At 39.0% G+C, this 24,281-nt stretch overlaps 1 protein-coding gene across 1 annotated transcript in view; it reads left to right on the plus strand.

Annotated features, from left to right (window-relative positions):
* Positions 1-14,453: 14,453 nt before the first annotated feature.
* The window catches only part of sptbn4b (spectrin, beta, non-erythrocytic 4b), a gene marked incomplete at its 5' end in the record, with an annotated part of 127,944 nt that continues 118,116 nt past the window's right edge, over positions 14,454-24,281 (plus strand). The window contains 3 exons of the mRNA XM_079825250.1: positions 14,454-14,598; positions 15,989-16,140; positions 20,588-20,761. Coding sequence (XP_079681376.1) covers positions 14,454-14,598; positions 15,989-16,140; positions 20,588-20,761 — 471 coding nt within the window. The remainder of the gene's footprint in view (positions 14,599-15,988; positions 16,141-20,587; positions 20,762-24,281) is intronic.

Raw genomic sequence — 24,281 nt, forward strand, 5'->3', positions numbered from 1 at the left:
ACCTGTGTTCACTTCTCATCAGTTCTCTCAGCATGTCTCAGTTCAGGGTGAACTGTTGTAGTTACTAGCATATACTTCAGGTTATTAGTCTATTTCTAGTCGGAGGGGCTGTCACTCATGTCAGAAAGTTAGTAACTTTAGTAAATTATGGATCAGCGCTGACTCGAGACGCGAACCGTTTACGATTCAGTCCGATTTGGTGAACTGGTTCGGTTCACTAAAAAGAACCGATTCAAAAGAATGATTCGTTCGCGAACCGGACATCACGGAGACGGAGCCCATGAGACGGAGCGATTGCTAACAAAGTTATTTATAGTAACTACTGAGTTATGAGAGCGCTGTCAGTCAGCGCGAGTTTATTGTGTTTGTATCTGAGAGTTCTGAATAAACACGAGTCCCAGTCACACCGACTCCGTCTTCATCATTATTACCAACTTTGTAACACATGCAAAGTACCATTACAGCTGTCGAGATGAACGAGTTAGTAAGTGTTGAGTATAGCATTATTTCTAGATATGTTCCAATCATATGAATATGACGCGCATTGAGTAACGTTACACAGCGCAAACAAAGACACAACAGCTGTAATCGAATGTAATCCAGTTTATTGTGGGGAAAGCTGGCTAGCCTAGCCGGATACCCTCACGCTTACCCCCCTTCTGCTTAATCTCGCCCGCGTTTGGTGCCTCCGCTGTGGGCCAGATGCAGTACTGTGGGTCGGGGATGTTGAAGGCCGAGCTTCGGCGTGTGTGAAGTTTATCTCTAAAGATGTGACTGCTGATGTTGAGCAGAAAATACTGTATGCACATTTTAGAACAGATAGACGCGACGAGGACGTACAAAAACACTGACTCACAAGATAGAAAACACGAAAACACCTTTCTGTCGGGTATAATAAATAATTGCACGAATAATAAATAATTAGCTACACATCAGAAATCAATGATCACAGATCAGAAGGAACTGAAGAAAGACTTCTGTTTTCATTTGTACATCCAAACACTGAGAAACTGCCAGCGTTCACTCGTTCACAAGCAATGATCTCTCCAGGACAAATATAGCGTTTGCATGGGCGTGGCAGATTCTCTGGGCGGGGGAAAGGGAGGAAACCGTTCCTGCTTGGACGTCAAAGCAGGAGACTTCAGGATTGGCTCGTCTGGCCTGTCATTTTCTCAAAGGCAGAGAGAGACAGCCAGAACTCGGTTTTACACCGATCAACGTTTCTATCCACTTGGGGACAATATTCAGGCTAGGGGAACTCATATTAATGTTGAAATACCTCATAAAATGAAAATTTCATGCCATGGGACCTTTAAAGGATTAGTTCACTTTTAAATAAACTTTTGCTGATAATTTACTCACCCCCATGTCATCCAAGATGTCCATGTCTTTCTTTCTGCAGTCGAAAATAAATTAAGGTTTTGGATGAAAACAGTCTAGGGTTTTTCTCCATATAATGGACTTCAATGGGCAACAAACGGTTCAAGGTCCAAATGACAGTTTCAGTGCAGCTTCAAAGGGCATTAAACGACACCAGACGATGAATAAGGGTCTTATCTAGCGAAACGATCCGTTTCTGCGATAAACCGAGCAGTATTTATGCTATTATTTTAACTCTTATCAGACGAACGCGATCGCCTCTGAGCTCCGCCATCACTTCCGGAAAGTGAGGTCAAATTCGATCATGGTTATAGATTTATCGATAGTAGATGCCTCATTCTACTGATCCGTGCATTCACTAATGAGGCATCTACGTATACATCTATGACCACAATCTAATTTGAGTTTTTTTTTTATGACCACAATCTAATTTGAGTTTTTTTTTTATTAAAAAATCTCTCAATTTTCTCATCTTGTTAAAAATGCATCAAATTGCACTTTATTTAAACATTTAATCTCCGAATTCAGCCCCTTTTCAAAGCATGATGGGAAGTGAAAGTCTTATCTCTTTGGGTTACTTGATTGAAACATGTTATTTCAAAATGAAAACATCAAGTTATGTCAAAGAGTAACGGTTTTAAATCAGTTTAACATGAATCTATTACATTTGAACCAGAAACCTAATATAATGGTGTTAAATCAAGATGAATTGCTTAAATAAAGTGAACAGCATCATAAAATCATTTTTTTGAGTGTACTGTTTCACCTTGACGGTGGACACTTTTAGAGGAGGCACACCTTCAAAAAAAATGTGGCGTTACAAATCAAATTCTCAATAAGTAGTAGAGTTAATTTGTGCGTGGTTGCGTTTTAGCAGCTTTGTTGCCATAGCGGCGGAGTCTAGAGAACATGAGCTGTAAACTTGCGCGTTTTTTTAAAAACATATCGGGCTCGCGTCTCGTCCACCGTTTGAACGCAAGAGGATCTCCAGATATAGAGCTGAGTAAAAAAAAAGGTATCAATGGGTCTGTCCACTAACTCGTGATGAACCTCAGGCGAACTGCACACTTTGCAGAGAAGCATTTCAGTGTCTCAGACGGACTGACTTAAAGCAGCAGCGCTGACACACACATCCGTGCTTCTAAAGGTATAGGCCTATTGTTTTTAAATGGATAATATATTTATATAATATTCCATACATTATCAGAGCTTGGCAGACAGAATTATTATATATTTTTAGACAGGTTAATTAATAGATTATAGCCTAATTAATGTTATTATTAATGTATAATTTTAATCATTCATAATAAATAATCCTGCCATATAAAGTTTGACATTTATTAAAAAATATTTAGATAAAAATGGGACAAATAATTACATAATAATAAAGTCATAATTTAAGTAAATTAATAAAAAATGTAACATTTTTGAATTTCAGAATTGTCAAAAAAGTGATTACTGGTTCAGAATGGCTGCTTAAAGGGATAGTTCACCCAAAAATGAAAATTCTGTCATTATTTACTCACCCTCAAGTTGTTCCAAACATGTATACATTTCTTTGTTATGTTGAACACATTGGAAGATTCATTCCTACTATGGAAGTCAATGGTGCCCTCAAAGCAGCCCGCCACATCCATTAATCTGCCCTACTCATTTAATGAAATGTATATCAGTTCATGGTTTGTGTGTGTATAAGAGAGAAAGAGAAAATGTCAGTATTTCATTGAGACTTGAGATTAAATAAACTGCTTAAGTATTGTAGAGCTTGTAGTATTAATTTTCACATGCAGTTACACATTCTCGGTTAAAAACATTGAGTGGCTGGTAGATTTTGAAATCCACCAGCCACAGTGGCCGGTGGACAAAAAAGTTCACTTCCATCCCTTCATTACGCCTCTGCACTCATGGTACGGCAGAAACGTTCCTTGATCATTACGCAGGAATGAGAGTATAGTTCCTAGCCATATCGGCCTAGAAAATCACAACTTTTCATTTTCCGCTGGTCTTAGTACACAATGTAACTATACACAACATACAAATAGGAAAATGTTGGCGTTATTTTGTCACTTATTGAGCAGTAGGCTAGCTGGAGCCATTTACATTGCTGTACAGAATAGCTTCTTTGCTATTATCCTGAACATTGTATAAGCATTAATTTCATGCGTCATAGAACGGTAGAGAGGCTTTCGGGAACATGCATAAACTATTGAATTCTGTCAATTCTCAAACATTGCTTTGTTTCTCAGCCAACTGATTGCAAAGGAAATGGCTGGATTTTTTATTTTTATTTTAAAAGTGTCTTAATTGCTTTCATCCAGAGCTCAAACTGTCAAGTGAGGTTTTGCTAGGTTGTGATGCAGTGGCGGCATTTCACAAAAACCTAGTATATGGCATCTTCTGGCCAAACAACGATGATATTCCCAAATAAACACATTATATCTAAACAAAATGTGGACAAAAAACCACTAAAAGTACTTAACAACAATACAAAATTAATTCAAATACTGAAACAGCCATAAGCCTTCACTGTGTCCTAACCAAGTTACCAAACGCGACACGTGAGGAAAATTATATTTTCCATGTTAATCAGTTTTTTGTAGGCTAGGCTACTAACCAGCCTCAACAGCGATTCACAACGATACTATTTTACAAAAAAATTCTGCAGCATTGTGGCTGGAACAACATTCAAAGTTTGACCATTGCAGAGTACGTGCTTTATTTAAAGCTGCTGTCTGTAACTTTTTTTGTGTTCAGGATTGAAAATTAAATAATGAGAATATACAACATGAATCCATTTTCCAAACCGTGTTTTTGTCTTACCCTGAATCATTATGGTTCACTTATAATAAGTGTTTAAATTGGGACTATTTCAGACCGGTCTGGGAGGAAGTGCAGCGGAGGAGCTCAGTTCCTGCGTGACTCGCCATAGACACAAACAGAGAGAAGTAGCTCCGGTTGCAATGTTCTTATACAAGACGCATGCAGTTCTGTTTATTAACCGCTAGAGTGCAAAAGGTTACGGACTGCAGCTTTAAAGGGATAGTTCACCCAAAAATGAAAATGTACCCATAATTTACTCACCCTCAAGTCATCCTAGGTGTATATGACATTCTTCTTTCAGACGTTATATTGCAAAAGTCCAGGCTAATCCAAGCATTAGAATTTGATTCATAGTTGCTCTGTTTTTGAAGTCCATAAAAGTGCATCTGTCCGTCAAATAACTGCTCCACGCGGCTCCGGGGTGTTAATAAAGGCCTTCTGAAGCGAATCGATGCGTTTGTGTAAGAAAAATATCCATATTTATAACTTTATCAAGTAAACTTTCGACCGACCGCATTCAATGGAAAAGTGTTGAATGTTGAAAGTGAAACTCAAGATGTGTACGTGACGTCATGACGAGCGGACCTGGTCGCGTTAGTCTTTCGATCGGCAGGGGAACTTTCAACAATTTTTCCATAAATTGAACAGTGAAGGCGGTCGGTCGAAAGTTTACTTGATAAAGTTTTAAATATGGATATTTTTGTTACACAAACGCATCGATTCGCTTCAGAAGGCCTTTATTAACACCCCAGAGCCGCATGGAGCAGTTATATGATGAGCAGTAGGGGTGTAACGGTATACGTATTCGTATTGAACCGTTTCGGTACAGGGCTCTCGGTTCGGTGCACGCGTGTACCGAACGGTTATGAATGCAATCTTTAACAGTTAACAGTCGGCTTGTTTAAAGCGCGGAACACACTTCAATCCTAGTTCCCACACGAACATATTGAGTATTCAGTCCATTTTATCACGAAATTCAAACGATAAATGCATTTTAATGCTCTTTAATGTTACGTGACTGATAGACGCGTATCAGTTCAACTTCAAGCGGCAGCGCGCGCCGCGCGAGTGAACACGTCGCGATCAGGAAGAGAATAAATATAAATTAATATCTTGTTGAGGATACATTACAACTTACTGAAACATATCATATGTTGTGTAATCACTCCATCGGTGTTTCAACCGCGGCAAGACAATAAAACAGCTGGTAAACAATGTCGTGTAGAATCACGTTTACCTCATAAGTCAGTGTCCACAGCTGTTAGCTCACTAACGATAGAGAGATTAACTCTTTCACTGAATACATGCACTATATTAGCCTATATATTCATTATATTAGCCTATATATATTCATTATATACCACTTAGCCTGTTAGTGATGTCTTGTTTATTTAATGTATGTTTAAATAAACCTGTCATTAAAATTACAGCCACTAAATGATTATATTTCAACAAAAAATTGGAGAAAAAATTATAATAATTCGATTTAGAAGTTACTGCAAAAACTGCCTTATGTGAAGCTTATGAGTGTTGATTATTATATCTAAAAATAAATAGCAACTGAATTTAGGCTAATAGTTTGGGCTCTGTTGTTAATATTTAATAGCAATATGTAAGTAAGGGCTCCCTATATAGTTTACAGCATTATCTTTAAGAAACTTTTAGTTATAACTGAATTAATTTAAGGACAGACACAATTTTTTTTCATTAAACCACTGTTGAGTAAAAATTAATAAAAAGCAATTTTGTAAAACTGCTGTACCGAATCCGTACCGAACCGTGACTTCAAAACCGAGGTACGTACCGAACCGTCAGTTTTGTGTACCGTTACACCCCTAATGGGCAGATGCACTTTTTATGGACTTCAAAAACAGAACAACTATGAATCCAATTCTAATGCTTGGATTAGCCTGGACTTTTGTAATATAACTCTGATAATAACTTATTCGTCTGAAAGAAGGATGTCATGAACACCTAGGATGACTTGAGTGTGAGTAAATTATGGGCTAATTTTCATTTTTGGGTGAACTATCCCTTTAATGTAAAAAATAGTTTGAATATCCTTTTCGTGACCTTTATAGACATAGCCTACTGAAATCAACAATGGATAATTCACCTCAGATCTTGAAAATAAATGAAAGGAAACTTCAAACTGTCAACTCAAATTGAACAAACAAGTGTATTTTCAAGTTTCAATCTATGTATTTATAATAATGCTAAAATGGTGTGACATTTAAGAATAAGATACTTATCCATTTCGTGCCGAATGCAGTCAGTGCGCTTACAGAGAGAGCCCACCCATACGCTCTTCTGATTGGCTGTGATTTTTGATTGATCTTGGGTCGAGTCAGGTTTGCAGCTGAAAATCTTGTTGCGTCGCGTCTGGTTAGGACACGCGTTCGTTTAAATTTGCTTTTCAACGCTGCAACAGAACTAACGAGCAGCATCATGAGCTGTTCATTTCCCCTTCTTGTCTGAATGCCAGGGTATGGCAGCTGCCATACTCTACCATACGTAAACACCGCCCCTGTTGTGATGTAAACTAAAGGCTACTGTATAAAAATGGCAATAAGATCATATCTGATCATGGTTTTGACAGGATGTAATGTAAACTAAACACTATTAGCTATAAGCCCCGCCCCGGCTTCCTGTTTCAGTAGGAAATATGTCAACATAGAAGAAAGCAAAATAATTTTTTGTCAAACCACTTGGAAATTGACGCTTATGGACTTTGCTGATGAACTGATGGAATAACTCTTGTGCCATAATATGGATATATGTGGGGAATGGGATGCAGAAGTTGTGTTACAGACAGGGTTTCTCTCTGATGTGCTTGGTTGTCTGTCATCCCACATTTAATCAAATGAGGCTGCTGAAGGATCTAAGGATTCTCAAAAGCAACCTGTGTGTGTGTGTGTGTGCATCACTTTAAGAGAGCAACCATACATGTTGTTTAATTTTTTTTAAATGATTTAATTTTATAATCATTTATAATTAGTATTAATGTATGTAGTTATGTAGTCATTTGATTTATAATTTTTATTCATATTATTATTTGATTTACATTTATCATTTATTCATAATTTTATTGTTATTCATTTGTCATTTTATATTATTATTTTATTTCTATTGTTGTTTAATCTCATTATTTTGTGGTTTCACAGAATGTGGAATGTTTGTCTTCATGAATAAGAGAATTATCGCCATTTCAAGGTTTTATGGGATGTTGTAGTGAAGCAGTTTGGCATAACATTACCCTTGTTGTATTTGTGTTGTATAAGTATGAGCATTGAAACATACGCAACTAAGATAATTCAATAAACCAACTCTGCTCATTTTATAACCATCACTTCGTCTCCTGCTTTCTGCTCTTATTGGCTTTCTCAGTTTTGACAACGTTGTACTCGAAAAACGCAATGGAAAAACATTAAAGTTTTTAGTACATCATTGTTGTGTAAATGTACCATTTGTTTCAATGTGTTTTAGGTTGGTTTTGTTCTGTTCCTCTTTGCCTGAGAGTACGTTTACATGACAATAATGTACTAAAAACTGAAAAGTTTGCATTTTCATTGTACAGACGACTTTCTCAAAACAATCCCATTCACATGGATCCGTTAAAATGACTAAAAACTCTGTATTTTGCTGCCAGGCCAGTAGTTGGCGATGTCACTTTGTAAAGAAACACTATATCCGTCTATAGAGGGTATGCACGTGACGTCAACATCGGCCGGAGTGACTGCGGTAACACCCACTGAGTGGCAAAGAACGAATGCCACATCTAAAACAGAAAAGAGCTTTGTTTGACTGTACAAATAGATTTGACAAGAAATCTGAGGTACATTTTTACAGACTGCCGGAAGCTACAGAAAAGAGAAGCAAATTCTGAGAAACAACTGGACTCCAGACAGCGAAACATGGATTTGCATTTTGTGTCAATATGTTGAATTTGGGGGTGAAATCATACCCTATATATTGATATATACACTCACCTAAAGGATTATTAGGAACACCTGTTCAATTTCTCATTAATGCAATTATCTAATCAACCAATCACATGGCAGTTGCTTCAATGCATTTAGGGGTGTGGTCCTGGTCAAGACAATCTCCTGAACTCCAAACTGAATGTCAGAATGGGAAAGAAAGGTGATTTTAGCAATTTTGAGGGTGGCATGGTTGGTGGTGCCAGACGGACCGGTCTGAGTATTTCACAATCTGCTCAGTTACTGAGATTTTCACGCACAACCATTTCTACGGTTTACAAAGAATGGTGTGAAAAGGGAAAAACATCCAGTATGCGGCAGTCCTGTGGGCCAAAATGCCTTGTTGATGCTAGAGGTCAGAGGAGAATGGGCCGACTGATACAAGCTGATAGAAGAGCAACTTTGACTGAAATAACCACTCGTTACAACCGAGGTATGCAGCAAAGCATTTGTGAAGCCACAACACGCACAACCTTGAGGCGGATGGGCTACAACAGCAGAAGACCCCACCGGGTACCACTCATCTCCACTACAAATAGGAAAAAGAGGCTACAATTTGCACGAGCTCACCAAAATTGGACAGTTGAAGACTGGAAAAATGTTGCCTGGTCTGATGAGTCTCGATTTCTGTTGAAACATTCAGATGGTAGAGTCAGAATTTGGCATAAACAGAATGAGAACATGGATCCATCAGGCCTTGTTACCACTGTGCAGGCTGGTGGTGGTGGTGTAATGGTGTGGGGGATGTTTGGCACACTTTAGACCCCTTAGTGCCAATTGGGCATCGTTTAAATGCCACGGCCTACCTGAGCATTGTTTCTGACCATGTCCATCCCTTTATGACCACCATGTCCCCATCCTCTGATGGCTACTTCCAGCAGGATAATGCACCATGTCACAAAGCTCGAATCATTTCAAATTGGTTTCCTGAACATGACAATGAGTTCACTGTACTAAAATGGCCCCCACAGTCACCAGATCTCAACCCAATAGAGCATCTTTGGGATGTGGTGGAACGCGAGCTTCGTGCCCTGGATGTGCATCCCACAAATCTCCATCAACTGCAAGATGCTATCCTATCAATATGGGCCAACATTTCTAAAGAATGCTTTCAGCACCTTGTTGAATCAATGCCACGTAGAATTAAGGCAGTTCTGAAGGCGAAAGGGGGTCAAACACAGTTTTAGTATGGTGTTCCTAATAATCCTTTAGGTGAGTGTATATTGACAACTCCTCAATTAGGGTTAGGGTTAAATATTTACCAGCTTATATTCTGCATAAGTTGGATGTTTTTAAACAAACACTTGCAAAAACTATAAAAGGATGTTTATGGATGGACGATATGACGATATAACTGATAAAATCATCACCCGGATTTAGACCTACCTATATTGTATTTATATAAAGCGTTCACAGGCAAATTTGCTTTATGTATTTCCCCAGTGTCGAAATCCAGGCACATATACATTTCAGGAAACACGATTCCTGGCAGCATGTCAATATCCATGGATCCCTGGATCTTTGGTAAGTTGTAAGGAACACTATATCTAGTCCAACCTTCAATTTAAACTGTTAACCGTTTATTTTACTCACGTTTTCGCAGTTTCCACTTTTAAATGCATTAGGCTTTTTTTTGCCTCTCAGTCTGGCTGAGGGGGCGTGTTCCGGAGGGAAAGTGACGTCAATGCATACCCTCTATAGAATGAACACGGAACACATATTTTGTTGTTTACATGGGGACGATAACGGTATTGTAAAAATCTTGTACTCATTTTGAAACCCATTTTCAAAAGCTTGCGTTTTCAGGCCTTGAGTTGAAAACGACAGGAAACTCATGGGACCGTTTACGTGACCATGTTCTTTTCCATGGATGTTAATGAGTTGCACACCTGTTCCATGTTGTGTTGATTAACTTCCCTTGTGTGTTTAAGCCCTGAGTGTTCCTTAGTTCCTTGACTATGTTCAAGCGTGTAGTGCTTTGTAATTCATTAAAAGTTAGTTTGATCGTCTTCTTGCGTCACATGTACATCTACTGCAGCTCACCGTAACAACTCTCCAATGGTGAGACTGCAATGCTTGGCCTAATTCACAAAGAATTTGTTTAATATGATAAGAAAACTTCCATATGTCTCTTACTCGTTCCTTTGAAACTATCTTTGGTATCTCTCTGTCATTCCTTTTGATAATAATGTGTACTGTGCCTTATCTCAATATCTCAATGCCCTCTTCTGCTGTTTGATTTTTGGTACAGAGCATTTGAGAATTTACATTTTTTATTGTTTGTTCTAAAAATGATTTTTAAAGTGTCTATTTTGGGTATATTTGTGTTATTAATACGTTCTTAAATCAAATGAAAATTCAAAAGAATTGGCTGAGTGGATTGTTTTTGTGGATTTTACTCTTTGACAAAAGGAGAGTGTCATCATGCCTAAAAGAGATTAGTTCCGTTTTGCATAAAACACAAGGTCTGTATACTGTGCCTCCCCATTAAATCACACGATATGTGAAGAATCGGAGAAATTAGGACACCTGTGAAACATTTGAAACACTTCCATATATGAGACAAGTGCCTATTTAAACATCACACTGTAAAACGATTTTGGAGGTCAAAACTCAAAATTATATGTTGATTGTTTCATTGAAAAATTTCAGTTGATTCAACAACTAAAGTGCCAATGTTAAAACACATTCAGTTCACATAATTCAGTTGAGACAACTGAACATTTTAATTTAAAAGATTGAAATCTGACCTCCAAAATCTAAAATAAATAAACCACACAGTGTGTGTGTGTGTGTGTGTGTGTGTGTGTGTGTGTGTGTGTGTGTGTGTGTGTGTGTGTGTGTGTGTGTATACACAGTATGCAAAGATATACAATAAAAATGGCATAAATTCATCACACAAAACAAATTCTGCTTATCTCTTTCTATCTATTGATGTGCCATTTGGAATATCTGTCAGGGGGTGTTGAAAACAACCCACATTGTGTATGTGTGTGTGTGTGTGTGTGTGTGTGTTATGGGGGATGGGGCCAGCGAGATTTTGGGTTTATGAAAACTGGGGGAGGGGAGCGCAATGCATTTTTGTGCTGCATTCACTCGAGACAATAATGACTGACATCTCAATGAACATGTAAGGAAAAAGAGCAGATCACACCTGTCAAAGAGTCTCTGTTTGTTTATAACCATGAGAACAGTGACTGTATGGACAGAAATTCATATAATTGCACATATGACACACAGCACATCAATGAGGGTCTGGTTGTTCACCGGCCGGTAGTGGAAAGGGTTCTGGAAGGGGGATGGGGTGAAGGATTAGCCTCCTAAATCTATTAGAAATTCATTCATACTAAATTCACTTATCAAGACGCTGAGGGGGGAAAAAAAGCTCTCTCATATCGGTAGTGAAGAGCAGGTGAATTTGACCCAGTTGTTCTGTATTCCTGTAAAAAAGGTCACTTGACGTCATCCTCTCATGAAGCTACTGTACATCAGCTTGAGGGGAATTGGAACAGTTATTTGTTGTGGATTCAAAGGAATATCTGTCTCATACAACAAATCGTTCCGGTCCTGGATGCTGAATAGACTCAATACAGAGTTTCTGTGCTACAATAGGCAACATAGTAGGCTAACAAATGTGATTCAAAACACCTGTTAAGTTAGCTTGCACAGCACACATAGGCCTCACCTTAGTTTACATGTCAGGAACAATGGCTACGTTCCAGTCGCTCCATAGTGGACTTCACACTGACAGACTATTGAGCCATCTTAAGTGAGACTTCAAATTATAAGAAGGATTTTAAGCTTAGTCCGATCTTTCCTGTTGAAAAAATGTTGGTTATGCTGGTTAGGTATGTTTTGAAGCATGGCAGCTTGTTTGAGCTGGTTTTAGCTGGTCCTTAGTTGGTCATGAGCTGGTTTAAGCTGGTCAAGTGCTGGTCCTAAGCATCTAGCTCCAGCTCAGGACCAGCTCATGGCCAGCTAAGGACCAACAAAGGACCTGGGGGGTATTCCAGAAAGCAGGTTATATGACATACCTGGGTATGTTTAAAGGGTTAGTTCACCCAAAAATGAAAATTCTGTCATTAATTACTCACCCTCATGTCGTTCGACACCCGTAAGACCTCCGTTCATATTCGGAACACAAATGAAGATATTTTTGTTGAAAGCTGATGGCTGAGAAAGGCTTCAGATAGGCCTCCATTGGCATTCAGTACATTTACACTCCCAAGACCCATAAAAGGCACTTAAAACGTCGTTACAAAGTCCATCTCACCACAGTGGCTCTACAATAATTTTATGATGCGACGACAATAGTTTTTGTGCGCAAAAAAAAATCAAAATAACACCTTTATCCAACTTGTTCTTGTCTTCCGTGTGTGCCTCCACAACGCATGCGCGAGAATATGACGCAGATCCGGCGTTCGGGAATCCATGAAATGCACACTTTAGCCTGATTTTGAGAACTGCGCCGAGACCTACAGCACGATCAATGTAGAATTCAACAGCTTAGACACGCGCGTCTTCCTCTGCTTGTAAACAAATCGCTTCTGGGTCATGTGTCCGAACGCCGGATCTGCGTCATATTCTCGCGCATGCGTCGTGGAGGCACACACGGAAGACAAGAACAAGTTGGATAAAGGTGTTATTTTGATTTTTTTTTGCGCACAAAAACTATTGTCGTCGCATCGTAAAATTATTGTAGAGTCACTGTGGTGAGATTGACTTTGTAACGACATTTTAAGTGCCTTTTATGGGTCTTGGGAGTGTAAATGTACTGAATGCCAATGGAGGTCTGTCTGAAGCCTTTCTCAGCCATCAGCTTTCAACAAAAATATCTTCATTTGTGTTCCGAATATGAACGGAGGTCTTACGGGTGTCGAACGACACGAGGGTGAGTAATTAAAGGGTTAGTTCACCCAAAAATGAAAATTCTGTCATTAATTACTCACCCTCATGTCGTTGGACACCCGTCTGACATTGCACACCATTTTGAACGGCGCGAGGCGTTACTCTTTTTCCCTAAGTTGAATACAAAAGCTGGAATTTTAAATATGGATATTTTCCTTACACAAATGCATCGCTTCGCTTCAGAAGGCCTTTATTAACCCCCCGGAGCCGTGGGGAGCAGTTATGATGAAAATAGATGCACTTTTATGGACTTCAAAAACAGAGCAACATTCACTTCCATTATAAAGCTTGGAAGAGCCAGGACATTTTTTTAATATAACTCTGATTTTATTTGTCTGAAAGAAGAATGTCATATACAGCTAGGATGGCTTGAGGGTGAGTAAATCATGGGCTAATTTTAATTTTTAGGTGAACTAACCCTTTAATGGCACTTCTCATTTGGAGTAACCGGCTTGCTATGAACACCAACCAGCGTAATAAAACGTTGCCAGATTCACGTTCATCTGTTTCGGATTGCTTCAAGCGCCACTCACTGAACTTCGAAAGTGTCAAGAAATGCGCAAAAAACAACACAATATTTTGCAGAAATGAGTCTATGGATGACGTATGGGTTTAGAATGATACGAGATGAGTAAATGATGACAGAATTTAAAGTTTTGGGTGAACTATCCCTTTAAGGCAAGTTAGTTCACTCGGTGGCCATCTTGGTAATGCTCTATGGGCAGCTACTCCCTAGTCATGCTACAACAGCACTTTTCTACTTGAAAGGGAAAAGACTGAAATCTCCAAAACTGCCTTCCAAATTTACATCTAAATAACACATGATGAATCAGCAATAAAATCTGACAGCAAAATGTCAAAAATGTATTTGTCTGAAGCCGAAGTTGCAGACGTTAGCTGCCATGTTGAGTTGCCATTCTCCCATTTATTTGTCAGTGAGTGCCCCTGCCTCCTTATACAGTCTCTGGTGTGTATCCAAATGTGTTTCTTAAAGGGAAATTTCACCCAAAAATAAAAATTATGTCATCATTTACTCACCCTCAACACAACGGAAGATATTTTGCAGTTGATGCCAACATTATTCCAAATATCTTCTTTTGTGTTCAGCAGAGGATTTCTTCATTTGGAACAACTTGAGGATGAGTAAATGATTTGGATGAACTATCCCTTTAAATCTATACCAGTGTGTAGGTCTGTGTATGTGTGCGTTTTATGAATTGGATTCTGTTAGGTTTGTTTGTGTGTGCGTGCGTGTGTGTTTGCGTGTTTGTGTGTGTTTGGCCTTACACTATTAGTCTTTAGCTGGTACTGTGGATATTGACTTTTACTGTACTATATGCAGGGCTGCTTGAGGAAGCAGGCGCGATGGCCAATGCCTCAACAGACCTGGACAATGCTGAGGCCCAGAGACAGCTCAACAACAACAACAGGCCTGCAAGCACAGGATTCTGGGAAACAGAGACCACCAGTGCCAAACTGTTTGAGTGCTCCCGCATCAAAGCACTAGCAGGTACGTGGAAGATCTGCTAGTTCTGTGGCTGTGTGTGTGTATATATGTCGAGCATATATACTGTATACTACCATTTAAGTTCCAAGATTTTTGTTAGAAATGAATACTTCTATTTATTATTACCATTTTTATTTATTTATTAGGGTTAGGGTTACCAATAAATGCTGTTCTTTTGAACTTTCTAGTCATGAATCCTGAACAAAATGATCACATTTTCCACTAAAATATTAAGTAGCATAATTGTACATTTGTAAAACACAATATTTCACAATATTTCTGTTTTACTGCGTTTTGGATCAAATAAATTTAGCCTTGGTGAGCCGAAGAGACTTCTTTCAAAAACTTTTGAATGGTAGCATATATATTAGTGATGCTCTTTTATACATTTTAAAATTCTGGCTAATACTAACTGTAATGCTAATGCTGCCTGATCATTATTTTCTTGTTATGGCTGACAAGTTATAAATGGTTGACTTGTAAAATCTGTAACACTTGTACAGCATGATAATTCATTATGAGATTTACATTTATGTATTTAGCAGACGCTTTTATACAAACTGAATTACAAAAGCAATTTGTCAAAGAGCCAACAATATTCGTAATATACAATGCAAGCTAGAGAAGAGAAATGGAGAAGATTGTATTATTATTATTATGATTTTTTTGCTAAAGATTACATTTAACAATGTTATTAAAGTAGTTTTTTTAAGGGGACCAATTTTGCCTTTTAACAAAGTCTTGATTTTGTTTTTGGGGTCTACTAGAATAGTTTTTCATGCTTGAATGTTCAAAAAACAGTCTGCAACGCTCTGTTTAGTTCCTGTCTCTATGAAGCCACTCCTTCTGAAAAGCGCAATGTGCTCTGATTGGTCGGCTGGACCAGTGTGTTGTGATTGGTCAACCACTTCTAACGTGTTTCAGTAATGTCACGCCAAATAACCACGTAAGATCCAGGTTGGAAAAAAGAGCATCTCTTGGACATGGTGACAACATACTACTATAGCAACTCAACCAGGCCCCGCCCCTTTTTTGTGTATACCTAGGTGATTTAAATGTGAAATATTGTCAGCTCAAGACTACAATGGAAACGTGTTTAAGGGAGTTCAGAAACAGTATGCACTGACATAGAGAATAACTCCATTTGGAGGGACTTTGTAACTCAAACAGCAACATTACTCACTAAAGAAAGGTGAATGTGTAAAAAAGCATAATAGCTCATCTTTAAAGATTAATATTAAGTGGCAACGGCAAAGATAATCCAAATGTAAAAATAGGAAAAATTACCATCTACAAATAAATATTCTATATTGATTGATAAATGAAAAATACTCTTTGTGTATCCTTAATATAAATATACATTTTTGTTTGTGTCTTTCTGTCATCCTAACAGATGAGAGGGACGCTGTACAGAAGAAAACCTTTACTAAGTGGGTGAACTCTCACTTGGCCCGCGTGTCCTGTCGGATCTCTGACTTGTATAATGACCTGAGAGACGGCTACATGCTCATCAGACTGCTGGAGGTGCTGTCAGGAGAGATGCTGGTGAGTTTGGTTTAATGATCATAAAAGCACAGCCACAGAAAACATCAGTTGAACAAATCTTTCCCACCCGAAGGTTTTCTAAAGTTGGCATGAAATGGAAGTTGCGATTTTTCTTTTCTTCCCTATTTTGATGTACACTCACCGGCCACTTTATTAGGTCCACCTATTCAACTGCTCGTTAATGCAAATATCTAATCAGCCAATCATATGGCGGCAACTCAATGCACATAGGCAGGTAGACATGGGCTGTGTCCGAAAACCTAGGCAGTGACTTGTTGCCTCGCTGCCTTATCGGACAATGACTTGTAAGGCAGAGTTTGCTCATGAAGGCACCTCACAAAACTGATTTTCGGGACAGACTTCTTAGCCAGTTTAACAGTTGAATGATATACAGCAAAATAGAGAGAACTTTGGTGAGAACTAAACATTAATTACTACATTAAATATCGCAATTTCTCGCTAGAAATGGCATCAGAAGTGGAAAATGTTGGTCAAAAATTTACATTTACACACTAACTGACCAGCAACTTTCGGATGCCTTTTTTTTCTAGCTCAACTGTCACAGAATATAACGCATAGGATTGTGGGATATCGAAGGCAGCGTAGGATACATTTATGCTGCCTTCAAAAATCGATCAGATGAAGGTCTCTCAGGAGACAGGAAGTGAAGCTAACATTAGATTCGGACGTGCCTTGAGATTGAAATGTGTCCTCCGAAGGCAGCATTTTCCAGGTTTCGGACGCAGCCATGGTCAAGACTGATGAAGTTGAGCTGAGCATCAGAATGGGGAAGAAAGGTGAACGTGGCATGGTTGTTGGTGCAGGGCTGGCTGGTATGAGTATTTCAGAAACTGCTGATCTACTGGGATTTTCACGCACAACATCTCTAGGGTTTACAGAGAATGGTCAGAAAAAGAGAAAATATCCAGTGAGCGGCAGTTCTGTGAGAGAAAATGCCTTGGTGATGCCAGAGGTCAGAGCAGAATGGCCAGACTGGTTCAGCTGATAAAAAGGCAACAGTAACTCAAATAAGCTCTCGTTACAACCGAGGTCTGCAGAAGAGCATCTCTGAACGCTCAACATGTCCAACCTTGAAGCAGATGAGCTACAGCAGAAGAAGACACACCGGTGAGAACAGCAAACTGGGGATATAATTCACACAGGCTCATCAAAACTGGACAATAGAAGATTGGATTATATTAGTTTCCTGGTCTGATGAGTCTTGATTTCTGCTGCGACATTCAGATGGTCGGGTCAGAATTTGGCGTAAACAGCACGAAAGCATGGATCCATTCAACGGTTCAGGCTGCTGGTGTAATGGTGTGGGGATATTTTCTTGAGACACTTTGGGACCCTTTGAGTACCAATTGAGCATTTTTTAAAGGTCCTGTTCTTCGTGATCCCATTTTTCAAACTTTAGTTAGTGTGTAATGTTGCTGTTAGAGCATAAATAATACCTGTAAAATTATAAAGCTCAAAGTTCAATGCCAAGCGAGATATTTTATTTAACAGAAGTTCCCTTTCAAAGCCTACAGCGAACGGCCGGTTTGGACTACATCCTGGTACTTCCTGCTTTAATGACGTCAGTAGAGCAGTTTGTTGACTAACCTCCGCCCACAAGAATACGCGAAAAAGGGGGCGTGGTCTTGTTGCTCCCTCGTGGAGAAAGGAAGTGTTGCGTTCGGTTCGGTTCGGTTCGGTTGCGTCTGTCGCCATGTCGTCCAGACGCTGTTATTTTCATCCCGGAGTCAAATCACCTTTGTTTGGCCTTCAGGGGCTGTAGTTTGAGCGCATTCATCTCCCCGTTATGGTAAGAGGCGTGACCTTCCCGGGCAACGTGCCCTAAGCTGCTGTCCAATCACAACACGGGAACCGCTGGCACAATCAGAACTCGTTACGTATTTCTGAAGGAGGGACTTCATAGAACGAGGAAATTCTCAGGCCGTTTTGAGGACAGTGAAAACAGCGGTATACAGATAAGTAAATTGTGTGAAAAATACTGTGTTTTTTTACACATGAAACATGAACACATGTTATATTGCACACTGTAAACACAATCAAAGCTTAAAAAAAAACACGAAAAACGGGACCTTTAAACACCACAGCCTATCTGAGTATTATTGCTGGCCATGTCTATCTCTTTATGACCAGTGTCCCATCTTCTGATGGCTACTTCCAGCAGGATAACACGCCATGTCACAAAGCTCAAATCATCTGTCACATATACCCTGAACTCTCTGTTGATTATTTTGCTATGATACATAATGTACATGAGGTGATTGTTTATATCGTGTATACCACATTATGTATTTTAACAGTGTTGTTAAAAAAAAACATATGATTACTTGCTTTTGATACTATATTTGAACCAATTATTATTGCCTCATTGATTTTGAAGGCTATTGTTCACTTAGGTTTATTTTTATTACCACAAAAAAACTGGTTACTCGATTAATCGTCAAAATAATTGACTGATTACGCGATTGTTAGTGACTGACTAATTTATATACCTTACTATTATAGTTTTAATTAATATTTTTGATTAGCTTTTAGCTATATACTTTTTTAGTTTTGATTTTATTAAAGCTTTTTTCAATTAAATTTTTTGTTGTAATATTACTATTTTCCGGTTAGTACTCAGAGGGTATCAACTTAAAAGGTTAGTTCACCCAAAAATGAAAATTCTGTCATTAATTACTTACCCTCATGTCGTTCGACACCCGTAAGACCTCCGTTCATCTTCGGAACAGAAATGAAGATATTTTAGTTGAAATCTGATGGCTCTGAAAGGCCTCCATTGGCACAATGCACTTTACACTCTCAAGACCCTTAAAAGGTACTAAAGACGTCGTTACAAAGTCCATCTCACTACAGTGGTTCTAAAATAACTTTATGAATCGGCGAGAATAGTTTTTGTGCGCAAAAAAACCCTAAATAACGACTTACATAGTGAGGACGATTTCAAAACAGGGCCTCATGAAGCTTCGAAGCGTTATGAATCAGTGAGTCGAATCAGCAGTTTGGATCGCCAAATTTCAGCAGTTTGGCGGTTTGACACGCGATCCGAATCATGATTAGACTGTAGTGAGATGGACTTTGTAACGGCGTCTTTAGTACCTTTTAAGGGTCTTGAGAGTGAACCGTGCATTGTGCCAATGGAGGCCTTTCAGAGCCATCAGATTTCAACTAAAATATCTTAATTTGGGTGAATATATTCAAAAATATATTAATTAAGATGAACGGAGGTCTGACGGGTGTCAACGACATGAGGGTAAGTAATTTAAGGGTAACTAAACCCCTGCTCAGAGCTTAACTCCACCCACTGGCAATTTTCAAAAAATGCTGGAAAAGTGGGCAGAGCCCGGCGGACACAGAGGGGACGAACCGGGGGCGGGGCTAAGCGGAGGGCGTGACCTGAGACCCGCAGTGACGGATTGATTGACAGCTGTCTGACTCGCGAGTCACAAAGATGGAGAATGACTGGAGTGACGCCAGCTTTGCAACAGAGCGGTCATTTCTCCTACCTTCACCTGAAGTGGAGGAGGGTGGATTGTCTGTTACAGACACAAACCCGGAGCCTTATCACTGCGAGCCGCTGCTCAAACTGCGTTAACTCCCGATGCAGACGATGCTAGTGAAGCAGCCGCGCAAGAGAACCGACCTAATCTATCTGCGTCCGCGGCAACCACTTGCGTGTCAGGGTTTGAAAGCGCGTCTCATGTATGAAAATTATCTGTACACATGACGGGCGGCAATAATATCGCAAGAAAAGCCTGACGTGTACTGACGCATTATTTAACCGCATTTTCTTCAATACAATGTTAAAGCAAGTGTCAAGTCATTTTCATTCATAATGTTTCTACTTCATGTAATATGACAGTTCATACTGGAGTGAACTTGAAGCGGTTCTCATCATGTGATTGGGGGAAATATTTCTGAGGGCGTGGTGAGCTCGCGCGGATAGTGAGCCGTTGGAGGTACCATCCTACGTCACGATGTACCACAACGTCCGATAGGAAAATTCAACTGCAGTAGCCACCGTTCAACCTTAAGAGGGCAGCACTTTGGCGGTTTTACACCATATTTTATAGAATTAAAACACTTTATACTCAAATGTCAAAACATTTACTCGAATCAATGAACAGCATTAATAAAGCCCCAGTATTACAGATCATTAACTAAAAAAAGTTGGTTTAGGGTTTAGTTACCCTTTAATGACAGAATTTCATTTTTGGGTGAACTAACCCTTTAAACTTAATTCAGTTAGTTGCAATGGCATTTCTAATTTTTGTTTAATATTAATATTTTATTTAAGCTTTATTTCAATTACCAAAAATGTTTATAATGTTTTCTTTTTATTTTCTCCTTTTAGCATCTGTGCTTTGCTTTATGAATTGTCTTCCGAGGGATGAATATGCTCACGTGTTTGATATGTTCTTGTTTTAAGCCTCGGCCCACGAGAGGCAGGATGAGGATTCACTGTTTGGAGAATGTGGACAAGGCTCTTCAGTTCCTCAAAGAGCAGAGGGTTCATCTAGAAAATGTTGGTTCTCATGATATAGTTGATGGAAACCACCGCCTCACTCTCGGCCTTATCTGGACCATCATCCTTCGCTTCCAGGTAAGAATGGCTTGGATTTCTTCAGACTCCTTTGGGATTTTTGAGACTGCTGCCACCATATCATTTGACTTGAAGAGAAAGCTGTGTGTACTGAACTTAGTGCTGGATGTATGTGATCTGATGCGGTCTGATCTGTAAAGAGGTGGGCATCTTTTGATCTGTGGGGGTGCTTGATCCCTGTCTGCCCTTTATGGCCCCTGTTGAGTGTGTGATCACTGTCTGTGTGGTGCCTGTATGACTGATTGTCAATACCTACATTACGTACAGATACATAGCAGAGGAGTTGACAAGATACTGTAGAGCAGGGATGGGCAACTTCAGTCCTGGAGGGCCACTGTCCTGCAGAGTTTAGCTCCAATCCTGATATAAAAAAAAATGCCTGTAGCTTTCTAGCAATCCTGAAGACCTTGATTAGCTTGTTCAGGTGTGTTTGATTAGGGTTGGATCTGAACTCTGCAGGACAGTGGCCCTCCAGGATCCCTGCTGTAGATCCAAAGCCCCTGTCCCAAATGACACACTTCATAGTGGACAGTATCTCCGCCTGTCACGCGGAAGACCGGGGTTCGTTTCCCCGACGGGGAGCCATAAATGTAAGCAGCCAAGTCTATTACTTTAAGCAGCTGATGGCTGCTGGAAGGTGCTTGTTAAAGGACGCGCTTGTTTGCATTTTTATTCACTGCAATGTCCACACCAAGTTAATATGCTTACATTGTAGATTTATTTTACTGTGACTGGTCCTCATTTCTAGTAAGCAAGAGCCCAACAAACAGTCAATAAATCCACAGTTCCAAATCCTTCACCAGTACAGATTTCCTCAGCATGGCATATAATAACAGTGTAGCATAGCTTAGCGGTCAAAAACTGTGTGCACCTTCCCTCCAGCAACACATGTCACCTAAAGGAAGGTTCCTACCTATATTCAACCACCAATTACCCAAAAGAGAGACCCCTACTGGACACACACTTACATAAGGTTTAAAATAAAGACAAAATGGCTCTTACACTTACAATGGCCACAGTAGACATGTGGTTGTGAACTCTACAAGAACATAGGATGACCAATTTCTCATTTTAAATTTCAGAAGGGGGCTTGCAATTGCCTTCCCTGTTGAAAAAGCAAATGTTATGTTTTGAGCATGGCATCTGGTCATGAGGTTTAAGCTGTTCAAGGTGCTGGTCCTAAGCTAGCTCCATCTCAGGATCAGCTTAAACCAAGTCATGACCAACTAAGGACTAGCATAAACCAGCTCAAACCAGCTGCCATGCTTTAAAACATACATAACCAGCATATGCTATTTTTTTCATCAGGGCTCTTTGCTGCCACAAATGCTTATATAGCACATAAGTCATATGAACTACTTTTATTGAGTTTTGCAGAAAAAGAAGAACTTGGGCAGTTTGCTAAAGTCTTCTTTTGTGGTTGGGCATGAGGGTTTATACTTTTCATTTTTGGTTGAACTATCCCTTTACTCCACCAAGATCTGATCCAACTTCAGCCAAGGACAACCCTGAGAAAAAGAAGTGCACTGAATTGTATTGAATTAAAAGTATATGTTTAAAAAACTTAATTGTGTACTTAAAGAGGGTAGCCTATAAAACACTTAACATCTTGACCTGGTTTCAAAGACCGGGCTTAGATTAAGCCAGGATTAAGCCTTAGTTCATTAGAACATTTAATTAGGCCTACATTTTTCTTAGAAAGAAACATGAGACAAAACAACAACACTGACATTTTTTAAGCTCAAACATACATTTTAGTCTGGGACTAGGCTTAAGCCTTGTCTTTGAAAACAGGGGTTAAGTACACTTTTAAAAAGTGCAATATGTAAACTTGGTAATAATGTAAAATTAAGGCCCAGGTTAACAGGGTTTAGGCTAAAATAGGATGAGGCAATATTTCAATTAGAACATTTAAGTAACTTCTATAAACGTGCCCTAGAAAGAAAAAAAAAACATTACTGGTGGGCATCTTAAGACAAAACCATGCCACTGACATATTTTAAGATATATCTGTGCAAGTTTCAAACATGCATTTTATTCTGGGACTATCTTAAGCCTTGTCTGTGAAACCAGGGGTAAAAGTCAACAGAAGTAATTATGAAATAGCATAGAAAGATGTAATTAAGTCCTACTTAAGTGGGTTAAAAAAAGCACATCTTAAAGGTATAGTTCACCCAAAAATGAAAATTAGCCCATGATTTACTCACCCTCAAGTCATCCTATGTGTATTTGACATTTTCTTTCAGACGAATAAAATCAGAGTTATATTACAAAAGTCCTGGCTAATCCAAGCTTTATAACAGCAGTAATTGTTGCTCTGTTTTTGAAGTCCATAAAAAATGCATCTGTCCGTGAAATAACTGCTCCACACGGCTCCGGGGGGTTAATAAAGGCCTTCTGAAGCGAATTGATGGGTTTGTGTAAGAAAAATATCCATATTTAAAACTTTATAAAGTCAAGTTTCGGCCGATCGCCTTCCGTATTCAATTTATGGAAAAAGTGCCTCTGCCGTTCAAAAGGCTTCCGTTACCAGGTACGCTCGTCAGACGTTGCGTACGCATCTTGAATTGCGAGAAGGCACTTTCAACACTTTTCCATGAAAGGAGATCGGCTGGAACTTTACTTTATAAAGTTTTAAATATGGATATTTTTCTTACACAAACGCATCGATTCGCTTCAGAAGGCCTTTATTAACACCCCAGAGCCGTGTGGAGCAGTTATAGGATGGACAGATGCATTTTTTTATGGACTTCAAAAACAGAGCAACAATTACTGCTATTATAAAGCTTGGATTAGCCAGGACATTTTTAATATAACTCCGATTTTATTTGTCTGAAAGAAGAATGTCATATACACCTAGGATGACTTAAGGGTGAGTAAATCATGGGCTAATTTTCATTTTTGGCTGAACTATACCTTTAAAGGGATAGTTCACCCAAAAATAGAAAATTCTGTCATCATTTACTTAAACTTAAGTTTTTCCAAACCCGTATGAGTTTCTTTGTTCTGCTGAACACAAAGGAAGATATTTTGAAGAATGTTTGTAACAAAACAGATAGAGCAACTATTGACTACCATAGTATTTTTTTCCCTACTATGGTAGTCAAGGGTTGCTCTCTCTGCTTGGTTACAAACATTCTTCTAAATATCTTCTTTTGTGTTCAACAGAACAAAGAAACTCATACAGGTTTGGAACAACTTGGGGGTGAGTAAATGATGACAGAATTTTCCTTTTTGGGTGAACTATCCCTTTAAGTTGAACTAATTGCATTTAGACTAGGGGTCGACCGATATGGATTTTTTAGTGCCGATGCCGATACCGTTTTTTTTTTATCAGCCTTAGCCGATGACCGATACGGGCTGCCGATTTTCATGAACCGATATTTGGAGCCGATACTGCTTTTGCTCCCTCAATTTACAACATAAAAAGGACACAATGATCAGGATGATAATTTAAAATGTACAATTTAAAAAAAGGAACATTTATTGAACTAAAAAAACAATATTTAACAAATAGTAA

Source organism: Gobio gobio, assembly GCF_949357685.1.
Source record: "Gobio gobio genome assembly, chromosome: 9".
Taxonomy (NCBI): Eukaryota; Metazoa; Chordata; class Actinopteri; order Cypriniformes; family Gobionidae; genus Gobio; species Gobio gobio.